At 35.7% G+C, this 12,283-nt stretch overlaps 1 protein-coding gene across 1 annotated transcript in view; it reads left to right on the forward strand.

Moving 5' to 3' along the window:
• DNAJC21 (DnaJ heat shock protein family (Hsp40) member C21) overlaps positions 1-12,283 on the forward strand; it is a 73,377-nt gene continuing 61,094 nt past the window's right edge. Inside the window, exons 1-4 of the mRNA XM_053701198.1 lie at positions 1-234; positions 2,914-3,007; positions 4,046-4,169; positions 5,634-5,756. Of these exons, the coding sequence (XP_053557173.1) occupies positions 138-234; positions 2,914-3,007; positions 4,046-4,169; positions 5,634-5,756 (438 nt within the window). The 5' untranslated portion in view covers positions 1-137. The remainder of the gene's footprint in view (positions 235-2,913; positions 3,008-4,045; positions 4,170-5,633; positions 5,757-12,283) is intronic.

Genomic DNA, 12,283 nt, shown 5'->3' on the forward strand with positions numbered 1-12,283 from the left:
AGGAAGCTGTGATTGTCTTGGTAACAGTGCTGGTGTCAGGAAGGGGGCAAGTTTCGTCACTAGAGTTCCGCCTAGTGTGTTCTCTTCCGGGTGCCCTATGCACGTGTGCTGGGTCAACCGGCTTCAGGGTTTCAGCTATGAAGTGTCACTATGAGATGCTCGGTGTTCGCAGGGAATGCACTGACGATGATCTCAAGAAGGCCTACAGGAAGCTGGCCCTGAGGTGGCACCCGGGTAAGCGAAAGGAAGATACTATTATCGCGTTAACCTATTGACTGTCCGCTCACCTAACAAACCGCAACCTCACAACTATCACTGACGTGGAGGCAATAAACAACAGCCTCATGTTTACCTAAGCCTGACATCTACCTCGGTCATAAGAACAGAATAGATTGCAATCTCACATCTTGTCCACTTTTTAGAGATTTACAAGTTCCTTTAGTGGTAAGAAGTCAATATGCAATAATCTATCCATATAGTGAGATTATAATCAACAGTCTGACATCTACTCTGGTTATAGAATGGCAGTAGATTTTAACACGTTCCTTCATCATAGGTAATCAAAACACAACAACCCCACATCTATCCCAGTCATTGGGTGGTAATAGACAACAGCTCCACATCTACCACAGGCATGGGGAGACAATAAAGCACATCTCTACATCTACCCAGGGATACTAAGGCATCAGACAACAGCTCCACATCTACCACAGGCATGGGGAGACAATAAAACACATCTCTACATCTACCCAGGGATACTAAGGCATCAGACAGCAGCCCCACATCTACCACAGGCATGGGGAGACAATAAAACACAACTCTACATTTACCCAGGGATACTAAGGCATCAGACAGCAGCCCCACATCTACCACAGGCATGGGGAGACAATAAAACACATCTCTACATCTACCCAGGGATACTAAGGCATCAGACAGCAGCCCCACATCTACCACAGGCATGGGGAGACAATAAAACACATCTCTACATCTACCCAGGGATACTAAGGCATCAGACAGCAGCCCCACATCTCTACCCCTAGTCTTTTAGAAGTGATGGACAGCAACCTGGCATCTGTCCCAGTCACAGGGAGACAATAACCTCACATCTCTTCATGTCTAAAAGGAGGAAATAGACCATAGCCTCACACTTATACCAATCATAGGGACTCAATAAAATAAAGTCTTTTTTTTCCTTCTGTCACAATGAAGCAGTAGAGCACAGCTTCACTCATTGGAAGATGGTAGACAGCTTCACATTTACCCAATTAGAAGAAGGCAATAGACTGCAACATCATATTGCAATCCCAGTAATGCAATAAAATCTCACATCTACTCTAATCATATGTTGCAGCATCAAGTTTAAACTCAGAGGTGGGAAGTAATGGAAGCCCAGCTTAACTTCTACTCCAGAGTTGCCTCGCATCTCTGGTCACATGAAAGTATTAGCAATTAGTTTCTTGTCCCCTGAAGGTAATAGAGATCATCCCTTTATTCTGCCTTGTCACAAATAGATAATACATATTGTCTTGCGTCTCTCTTGGGCACAGTAAGGCAGGCAATAGAAAACAGTGTCATGTTCCCCTTGACAATTGAACGCACATAGATAAGATATGAGCATCAGGTCTGTCCTGAACACAGGAAGATAACTGTTAACAGCCTCAGAAAATCAAGAAGGGCAAAAGGTAGCTTAGATAATTTTTGGAGTACAAAAGGCTTAATGAAATTTCAACCCCACCTCATGTCCCTAAAGGGATATGAAAACCAATTTTTTCTTTCATGGTTCAGATAGAGCATGCAATTTTAAGCAAATTTCTAATTTACTCCTGTTTATCGATTTTTCTTATTTCTCTTTATATCCTTAATTGAAAAAACAGCAATGTAAGGTCCTAAGTTATAAACAGTTATAGATAAGAACTATAATTTTAGGAACCACGGCTCTTGGTTTATAATAATTTGTAACAGCCTTGCTTTTTATACAAATGATACAAAATTATTTCTTTTTTTGGATTATTGTTTTAAGTACCAATGGTTGGGGGATAAATATAGGTCTTGTGTTCACCATGTTTAAAGTGAAGGTCAATTTTCATGTGAAAGTGCTCGGTTTTTAAAAACAACTATTAAAAACAAGGGCACTTTCATTCATGAAAATTGACATTTCAGCAGTTTTTTTTAATATACTTACCTTTTCTTCTTGAAGCCGCTCCAGTGCTTCACCAGCCCGTCGCAAGCCTCTTCATACGTCAGCAATGACAATTCCGACATCCTCCAATCATGGCTTCCCCCCGGGGTAATCATTGCCTGAGGCAATGCCGTGATTGGAAGAAGCAGATTTCGTCATTGCTGGGTAAGTAAACCAGGAAGAAGCAGGCGGGGCATCGTTTCAGAACGACGATCCGGCGTTTCAGAAGAAAAAGGTAAGTATTTTTAAAATACGGTGCTTTGTCAATTTTCATGAATGAAAACTGGGCACTTTCACATGAAAATTCACCTTCACTTTAAGGGTATATAAATGTATGCATGTATGTGTGTGTATATATATATATATATATATATATATATATATATATATATATATATATATATATATATATATATATATATATATATATATATATATATATATATATATATCTATATATATCTCTTCCCTGACTTTTTATGGATATCTGGCTCATCAATATTTTGTTTGGCTCCTAAGTTTCATATATATTTATTAATCCCTGATTTTAGATGTTTCTTAATTGTTTATCCACATCAGCTTTAGGTAATGTATAACTATGCTATTGTTTTGGTTCTGTTTTCTAAAGGTTTAGCATAGTGCTCCTAGTTTTTCTAGGGTAATACATCTTTATGAATGTAAATTTAAATACAATTTTTTTTTTGTTTACTGAGCTTTGTAGATTTATTTTACAGATAAGAACTTAGACAACTCAGAGGAAGCTGCAGAACAGTTTAAATTAATCCAAGCAGCCTATGATGTGCTTAGCGATCCTCAGGAAAGAGCATGGTGAGTTACTGTTTTCGGTTTATTACACAGTTGGTCCTCTGATTTATACTTCTGCCAGTGTGATTTTAAACACTTAGGGAAAAATCCTGATGCGTAAATATTAATTGAACTATAGAATGCTGTTCTCAGATGCTGTCACTTGGACACTAATGTGCCTTTCAACTCACAATCTTTAGAGCCATTAGCTGCTGGTTATGAGACTTCAGTTCCATCTTGGGTGGAAGTTCATCACTTGACCATATCATATAGACATTATTTTGTCCCCTTTTCATGTAATTTATCTCTGAAAATCATGTATTTTATCATTCTTAGAGCTGGAAATGCACGCTGCTGACTTCTCAACGCTAACCCCCTACATATCTTTCCCTATCTGGCTTCCTTATCTGTTTCTGAGATAACAATTGAAAATTAGTATTGAGTCAGATAGTGTACTATTAATAAGTTGTATATTGGATTTTTTCTTTTTAACAAATTTACCTTCTTGGTAGACTTAGGAGCGTATCTATAACATTATTAGAAACATTATTGTAAACACTGTTGAGTCTCTCTCAGTATGCTCTCACAGTAAGCAACGCTAGGGTTTGCCATCACTAGAAATAAAGTGGACTTTCAGTGATAACAGTAAAAAAAGAGTGCTAAACTCACCCTATCTGTGCTGCGGCACCTCACTAATGTCAGCGCTCTTTACTAAATTAGGTGATGTTTCCACCTCTAAACCAACAGCCGTGCTAGCATACAGAACAGTGTCAGATGACACACACGGCTATTGGTTTAGAGGTGAAAACGTCACCTCATTGAGAGAAGAGTGCTGTGCCGTGTGCGACTGGAGGCACTGACTTAAGCGAGGAGCTGTGGCACAGAAATGGTGAGTTTAGCACCCTTTTTTTATTAAGTGATCACTGAAAGTCCACTTTATTTTTAGTGATGGTAAATCCTTTAAGTATAAAGATACTTCTCTTCTGTAACATATTTAGTATATGGTTCTTAATCCAGTACACCTAGTCTCTCCCTGTAAGTAGATCTATAATTGCTTTTCAGGTATGATAACCACAGGGATGCCCTTTTGAAAGGAGGTGTAGATGGGGAATACCAGGATGACAGCTTGGATCTGCTCCAGTATTTTACTGTGACTTGTTACTCTGGATATGGAGATGATGAAAAGGTAAAAAAAACAACAACAGTATTTATAAGGGCTGTGATGTGTAAAGAGTTTGTTTGTAGAATGTAATGCAGTAGTTAGAGCTAAAACACAACCCATTGTTCATATAAATTATCTCTTTTAATTAATTGATTATAGGCTTTTCTATTTAAAGGGGCGTAAAGTCAAAATTAAAACTCTTTGATTCAGATAGAGCAATGTAAGATCATTTTCAATTGTATTTCTTTTACTAAATTAAATTTGCTTATTTCTCTTGGTAGACTTTATTGTCCTTTTGTTACATACTAAACTGTATAGACCATATTGCCCCTTTGTTACATACTAAACTGTATAGACCATATTGCCCCTTTGTTACATACTAAACTGTATAGACCATATTGTCCCTTTATAACATACTAAACTCTATAGATCATATTGTCCCTTTGTTACATACTAAACTGTATAGACCATATTGTCCCTTTATAACATACTAAACTCTATAGACCATATTGTCCCTTTGTTACATACTAAACTGTATAGACCATATTGCCCGTTTGTTGCATACTAAACTGTATAGACCATATTGCCCCTTTGTTACATACTAAACTGTATAGACCATATTGCCCCTTTGTTACATACTAAACTGTATAGACCATATTGCCCCTTTGTTACATACTAAACTGTATAGACCATATTGCCCCTTTGTTACATACTAAACTGTATAGACCATATTGCCCCTTTGTTACATACTAAACTGTATAGACCATATTGTCCCTTTGTTACATACTAAACTGTATAGACCATATTGTCCCTTTGTTGCATACTAAACTGTATAGACCATATTGTCCCTTTATAACATACTAAACTCTATAGACCATATTGTCCCTTTGTTACATACTAAACTGTATAGACCATATTGCCCCTTTATAACATACTAAACTCTATAGACCATATTGTCCCTTTATAACATACTAAACTCTATAGACCATATTGTCCCTTTGTTACATACTAAACTGTATAGACCATATTGCCCCTTTGTTGCATACTAAACTGTATAGACCATATTGCCCCTTTGTTACATACTAAACTGTATAGACCATATTGCCCCTTTGTTGCATACTAAACTGTATAGACCATATTGCCCCTTTGTTACATACTAAACTGTTAGACCATATGGTGTTATATTGAAGTGCTTTCCTGTAAAACACGTAGCCAACAGTATGGTTATACATGGTTATCAGCATTTAAACTATGAAGATTCTGCAAACCTCACACTTATGTAGGCATAAATTGTTTTATGAGGGAGTGTAACAAAAAATAAAAATCACTCACACCTTCTCAATTTGCGGCATTCAACAGTTAGACTGCTCTCTCAATCATTCTGAGAGTTATGCCAAATGGCAGAATACATTATTTGATGATCACTTTTAAAGCATTTGTACTAATCCTAACTCTTTTTTTTTTTTTTTTTTTTTTTTTTTTTATTAGGGATTTTATACAGTTTACCGACACCTCTTTGAAATGATTGTGAAAGAGGAAACGGAAGGCAAAAAAGATGATGATATTGAGGAATTCCCTACTTTTGGAGATTCTCAGAGTGATTATGATACGGTAGATATACTTTTTATTATTAGTTTTTTTACATCACACTGAACATTTGCTTTTATATGTTTAACAATATGCGTGTTGTTAAACCCTAGTTGGCCAGCTTGCAAACCTTGGTTTAAATATGTTATAAAGCTAATAATATATACATTATTGTACCAGGTCGCTTGATTAAGCTATAATACATACATAGCAATATCTGCCTAGCAATAGTTCTCTTGAGGTTTTTTATTTTATTATTCAACACTCAATAAAGAAAAAAGTATAACAAACAGACTTACATTTGTCATATAGCAACACATCATGGTGTAACAAACACAATTACAGAAAAAACCTGTGTTACTTATACAACAGGTTATATCAGTCAAATCTGCATATTAACAAGATCTAAATTATGCTGTATTTAGATTGTTATTTTTAAAGAAGATGAAATTAATATTTGGTTTATTTTTATCAATAGAGCTAGGGAAAAAATAAATAAAAAAAAATATATATATATTTATTTAATCAGCCCTCTTAATCTTGGTGGGATTATAGAGAACCGCTTTGTATTCATATATACCAAAACCCTAAATGTTTACAACAGTAGGTAATACCAGAAAACAAAACATGCATAGCTATTAAAATAAAACATGCAGTTGCATCTGTTCCCGCCCAGATTTTAGAGTAATAGCTTCATATATCATACAATCAAACAGACAAGAACTGAATTTTTTTTTTAAAAAATCTAGAAATCTCTCGATTTACCTCCCCCCCCAGCTACTAGCCCGCTCCAAAGGTCAGGATCAGGAGGTTAACTATGTTTGATTTTTTTAAAGCAGCAATCGATTGTAGCTGAACTTCCAGCAGATAGGTTATAATAATACATTCCCATTTATGCAAATAGTTTTTATCAGAGCAATTGGGAAACGAAAGTGCTTCCAAAGTTATTCATTTTTAAATTGTTTTCTTGAATGATACAAAGGAGGGAGCTCTCTTAGCCTTCCAATTGGAAAGAACCCGGTTTTGCCCTGCTAGAATAAACATGTAAATAGTTATAGAATTCCTATATCTGTCTGGATTACATAAAAAAAATATATATCTTGGCAATCTGATTACATTTCTTGATCCAATGCTGTCTTCAACCAGAAGTTAATTTCAGCCCAGAATTGCTTGATTCTTGGGCATAACCAAAAACAGTGGACTACATTTGCTTGAATATTACTACATTTGGGACATTTACTAGGGTTATTTGGAAACCATTTACTTATCTGGAAGGTGGTCAGATATCTCATTTGCAAGTTTACAATGGGATTCTCTCCATGCAACCGATTTAAAAAGGCATTCCTTGCAGCCCAAAACTTTTCTGTATCACTTCCAAAGAGATCAAAGGAAAGTCTTTTCCCCAATGATAAGGAAGCATATACAAATATTTTTGATCCAGGCCATTTATCAAGACATTATAGAGGCATGAGATGGAGTGTTTCCCTTGCTTATAGAGCCTTTTAGCAGATTCCAGATCTCCTAGTCCCCATTTTTGTCATTAACTCAGTAAGGTAATGTGTCAGTTGTAAATACGAAAAAAACATGTTTGTGGAGAAAGCACTCCAGACAAAGTACCCTAAAGGATTTGATATATTCTAGACCCTCATACATAACTTGAAACACGTATTTAAGACCTAGAAAAGGGCCTACTGGTTAAAGAAAGAGGAGGAAAGTCCTGGTATGAATTTTGGGTTACCTACGATAGGCAACGATTTAGATAATTGATTGTTAATGTGAAGATCCCTACAGTAATAGTGCCATGCCATAACAGGGTACTTGAATATAGACAGACTAAAGATTTGATTAGGTATACTGTTTTTGGAGCAGTGAATTTTTGCCTGCAGGGAAAAAGGTGCCACCATTGTGGATTCTAATTTTAAACTAGATACTTGTTCTTTCTCTGTTATCCAGTCCACCACAAACTTAACCAGTGCAGCTAAATTATCAAATCTAAGGTTAGGGAATGCAAGGCCGCCAGCATTGAGATGTGTAGTCAATTTATCAAGAGAAAGATGTATTCTCTTTTGTTGTCATAAAAATTGGTCCGAAACTCGATTAAAGAAAACTAAATCTTTAGCATAAATAATAAGTGGAAGATTCTGTAGGAGATATAGAATCTGGGGAAAGAATATAGTTTTAATTGGTAAATTAAATTTTAAATTTTTATTGTAATTAGTAAAGAAAGGGGCAAAGTTAAGCTTGTACCATTTGGTTGGATTCTTATTTATCTTAAACCCTAAATAATTTATTGTATCTACAATTTTAAATGGGCATGGGGAGTCTGGAGATTTACAATTTGTAATCCATAGAATCTCAAATTTTAGAGAATAATTTTATAGCCAGAAAATGAGCCAAATTGCTCTGCTAATGCAAAAAATTGTTTAGATTATTCTGTATTACTTAAAAATAATAACAGGTCATAAACCTAACAAGGCTAAATACTGTTTTAACCTGTCCCACTAGAATACCTGCTAGTTCCTCACGAAGAAGAATTGCAAATGGTTCAAGAGCTAAATTAAAAAGCAGAGGTGATAGTGGGCAACCTTGTCTGTAAATTCATAATTAATAAAAAGATTTGCTACTGGATTTTTGTATAAAGTTTTTATCGGGTTAAGAAAATTCCCCTGGTAACCAAAGGCTTCTAAGGAAGAAAAAAAGATGATCCCACCCAATTGGATCAAATGCTTTTTTAGCATCAACCGATAAAATAGCAAGGTCCGATTTATAACTTTTACCCTTTCTCTTACTTTGATTCCAGAAATAATCTAATGTCATGAAACCGGTCTGATCTTCATGGATTAGTAAACCCAAATGTTTTTTGAGTCTATCTGCGATGATAGACATTAAAAGTTTGTAATCGTTGTTATGAAGGGATATTTTTTTAGGAATCAGAGTAATTATAGAATTTGAAGTATTGTGAGTGCTTTTCATTTTTAACAAAATACAGATTATACAAATCAACTAAGTTTACTGAAATGTGATCTATACAAATCTTATAGATTTCTGCAATTAGATGGTCAGGATCTGGAGCTTTATTTAATTTACTTATTTTAATATGCAAATTCCTTCGGTAAACGCTTCCGTGTAGTATGTGGATGCACTCACCCGATGTGCCGCGTTGTCTTTACTGCTGTCTCTGCAGCACCGCTCTGTGTTCCCTCTTCAGCGCTCCCCACGGGAGCTGTGGCCAGAAGGGAAAGTTCCGGTTCAACAGGTGCAAACAGACGATACAGGGAAATTTCACCAGATTCCCTGAGAAAATAACAAGATAAGAAGTAGCTAGAATCCTTGCACTCAAATGGATAGGTCTGGGTAAGTGCCAAAAAAAAATGAACCAGCACCAAATAGCACATATAAAACTCAGAGAAGGGTTAACTATCAACAGAAACCAGTATTCATTACGGCCTATAGTAAAGAATATGACAATATTTGTCAAATAATCAAGAAATCCCTCCCCATACTTAGGGTAGATGACACCATGGATAAGATAGTGGAAGGGGGATGTAAATTTGTAACAAGAAAATCTAGAACTTTGGCCAACATTCTTTCCCCATCTATGCTTCCTACAGTTACCAGGGAAAACTAGTTAACTCTGAAGAAAGGTTTCTTCCACTGTGGCAGTAGAAGATGCACTTCGTGCACCTATGCCACGCTGGGGGATACTTTTAAATCCACAGATAATGAAAAATCGTTTCAGATAAAAGAATACATAAATTGTAATACATCCTACGTGATATATTTACTCACGTGCAAACAATGTAACATTAAATATGTTGGCCAGACGACCAGACCCCTCAAAACAAGGTTCCTGGAGCATCTGAGATCCATCAGTGATGAGGACTCGGACACTCCAGTTGCCTTACATTTCAAGACTGAACACAATGGCAATAGTAAATTACTATGCTTTCAGGGCATTCAGCATGTGAAAAGACCATTAAGAGGAGGCAATAGATTAAAACTCCTGAGTCAAAGAGGTATATTGGATTTTCCAACTGAATACCAGGGTCCCTAGAGGGTTAAACTCGGATTGGGACATTAAACTTTATGTGGATTGAATTTATACAATGGTTGGAGTTTAGCAAACTAACTATAATTCCATTGCCTTGCAAAACCTGGCAAAATGTAATAGTGGAGAAGTCATTATTGAAACCTAAGTTTCATCTTGCTTACTAAAAAGTTATAGGTCTATAATGGTATGCTAAACAATAGTTCTGTGTTGGTAATACAATAATCACATTTAACATCAGGCTTTATTATTTACTAGGTATCTTTTGGAATTCTACTAGATATTTTATATATATATGTTGAGCTTTTATGGCTTCATAGGTGATTCAAAAGGAAAAAGAACCTCTTTAAATTAACTTAAGTCAGCTAATTGACTCATAGAGTATATCCTTAACCCCATATAATTTCAGCTATATTTACTATTATTATTATTATTTTTGTGTAATATCTCTCTGTATATTCTGTATTTACATTTGCTCATTCATGATTTATTGTTTGAAATGAATCACCCTCCTTTTCTTTGCTTCACCTGACTTACCTTTAACACCTGTATTAGGGGAGTGGCTATTGCCTTTATTAAGGGTAAGTTTACAGGTTTGGCTAGAGGTCACTGAGGAAGTGAGAACTACGAAACGCGTTTGACCTGTACTCTGTGTTGGCGTGTATGCCTTTTATGTGCTATCTAATAAAGGAGCGTTTTTATTGCTATTTGGTGCTGGTTGGTTTTTTTGGCACTTACCCAGACCTATCCATTTGAGTGCAAGGATTCTGGCTACTTCTTACTTATTTTAATATGTCTGGAAACTTCTTCCCGTGAAATAGGCCAATTTAGTTCCTCAAGGTCTTGGTGGGAGATTTTAGGAGTTGTAAGTTTAGTCCAAAAAAGATTTTTATTCTGGAGATTTTATATTGTCTTTAGTATAGATATCTTTATAATGATCAAAGAAAGCTTTCCTGATATCCTTAAGGTCTGTGATTATCCTGTCATCTTTCCTCAACGATTTAACTGCGTTATTGGTTTGTCTATTCTTAATTAAAATTGCCCGATACTTGGCGGACTTACCAAACCTACCAGAAAATGTAGCCTTTTGTTTTAAGTCCTATTGGGAAGTTCTATATTTTAGGAAAAGATCCCTCTCTTGTCAAAGCCTGAGGTATTCTTCCCATTTACTTTTAATTGGAGTTGCTATATAGGCTTCATAACTGTTTCGGACTTGATTTGCAAGTTGTATTTCTCTAGCTTTGGATTTCTTTTTCTACTTACACAGGTAAGTCAAGATTTCACCTTCTTAAAATTTCAGGTCTTGCTTTATATGCCTTATTAATAGCTGACTATTGATGCCATTTGTCAATTAACCAGTTTGAGAAGTGGACATTATTTACCAAGTATTTAGGAAAGAAAATTTTTGAAAACCTGGGACAAGAATACCTATCTAGAGATAATTGTAGGGATATGACCGCATGTCCAGAGATAACAATATTCTTGATGTCTGATATTATATTTTGACGAAAAAGAGCGCCTGAAAGAAGAAACAAATCTATCCGCGAGAAGTAACCGTGAGTTTTGGACTCGCAAGAAAAAACCATTTGATCTGGGTTTTGTAGTCGCCAGATATCATGGAGATTTAAATTAGAAATTAAGTGTTTAAGAACCTGAGTGGATCTATTATCTACTCTACCTTGTATACGATAAACCTATTGAGCTGTAGGCCCATTGTCATATTGAAGTCACCTGCAATCACGAGGTTCTTGCCATTATATTTGATTAATTTAACTTTCAACTTATCCCAAAAAGCTTTATCAACCTTGTGAAAATCCCTGCTTTCCCTATCATTCTGTGTTAACTGAAGCTTGGAAAAGAGTCCCTTATGGAATAACAGACTGTGACGGAAGTCCAACTATCAGTATGGGGCTGGTGCTTGATACATTTTGTTTCAACACCTAAAACCTAATGAGAGTCCTGAATTCATGACCCTTCTCCCCACCTGGAATTTATAAAGCTATATTATGTCCAGTTTAACTAGTGTCTTCTCTAAGAAGTGTTACAGCTACATAATGATCTGAATACTCTATGCCTGAAATTGTTTATATATGTATTCTTAATCTCTTGCTACATGTTATGTTATCCTATGTTAATCCTTTTACAGTTCATGTGCAAGGATTTCTATGATAGCTTATTTTTGGATACAAGACTTTCTTAAAGAGCCTGTTTAGCAGAAAATTTAATTAACCAATATATTTCTTACAGGTTATTTCACATCCTCTGCTCAACATTTTTAGGAACAGTTGCCTTAATCCCCCTTCTTTTTCTGGGGGTCCTACAGATTTTATTTATTTTTTCCTCCCCCTTCAGGGTCTCGCACCTGATTACACACTGGGCAACATCTTACCTTTCCCACAGTTCCCCTAGCTTTTCTCTTTTCTTTTTTTTTTTTTTTTTCTTTAGAGGGTTAATTTGGCATGCTATAGATAGTGATATAGGCAGACCAGATGACAGAGTTCTA

This window comes from Bombina bombina, chromosome 2 (assembly GCF_027579735.1).
Source record: "Bombina bombina isolate aBomBom1 chromosome 2, aBomBom1.pri, whole genome shotgun sequence".
In the NCBI taxonomy this organism is placed as follows: Eukaryota; Metazoa; Chordata; class Amphibia; order Anura; family Bombinatoridae; genus Bombina; species Bombina bombina.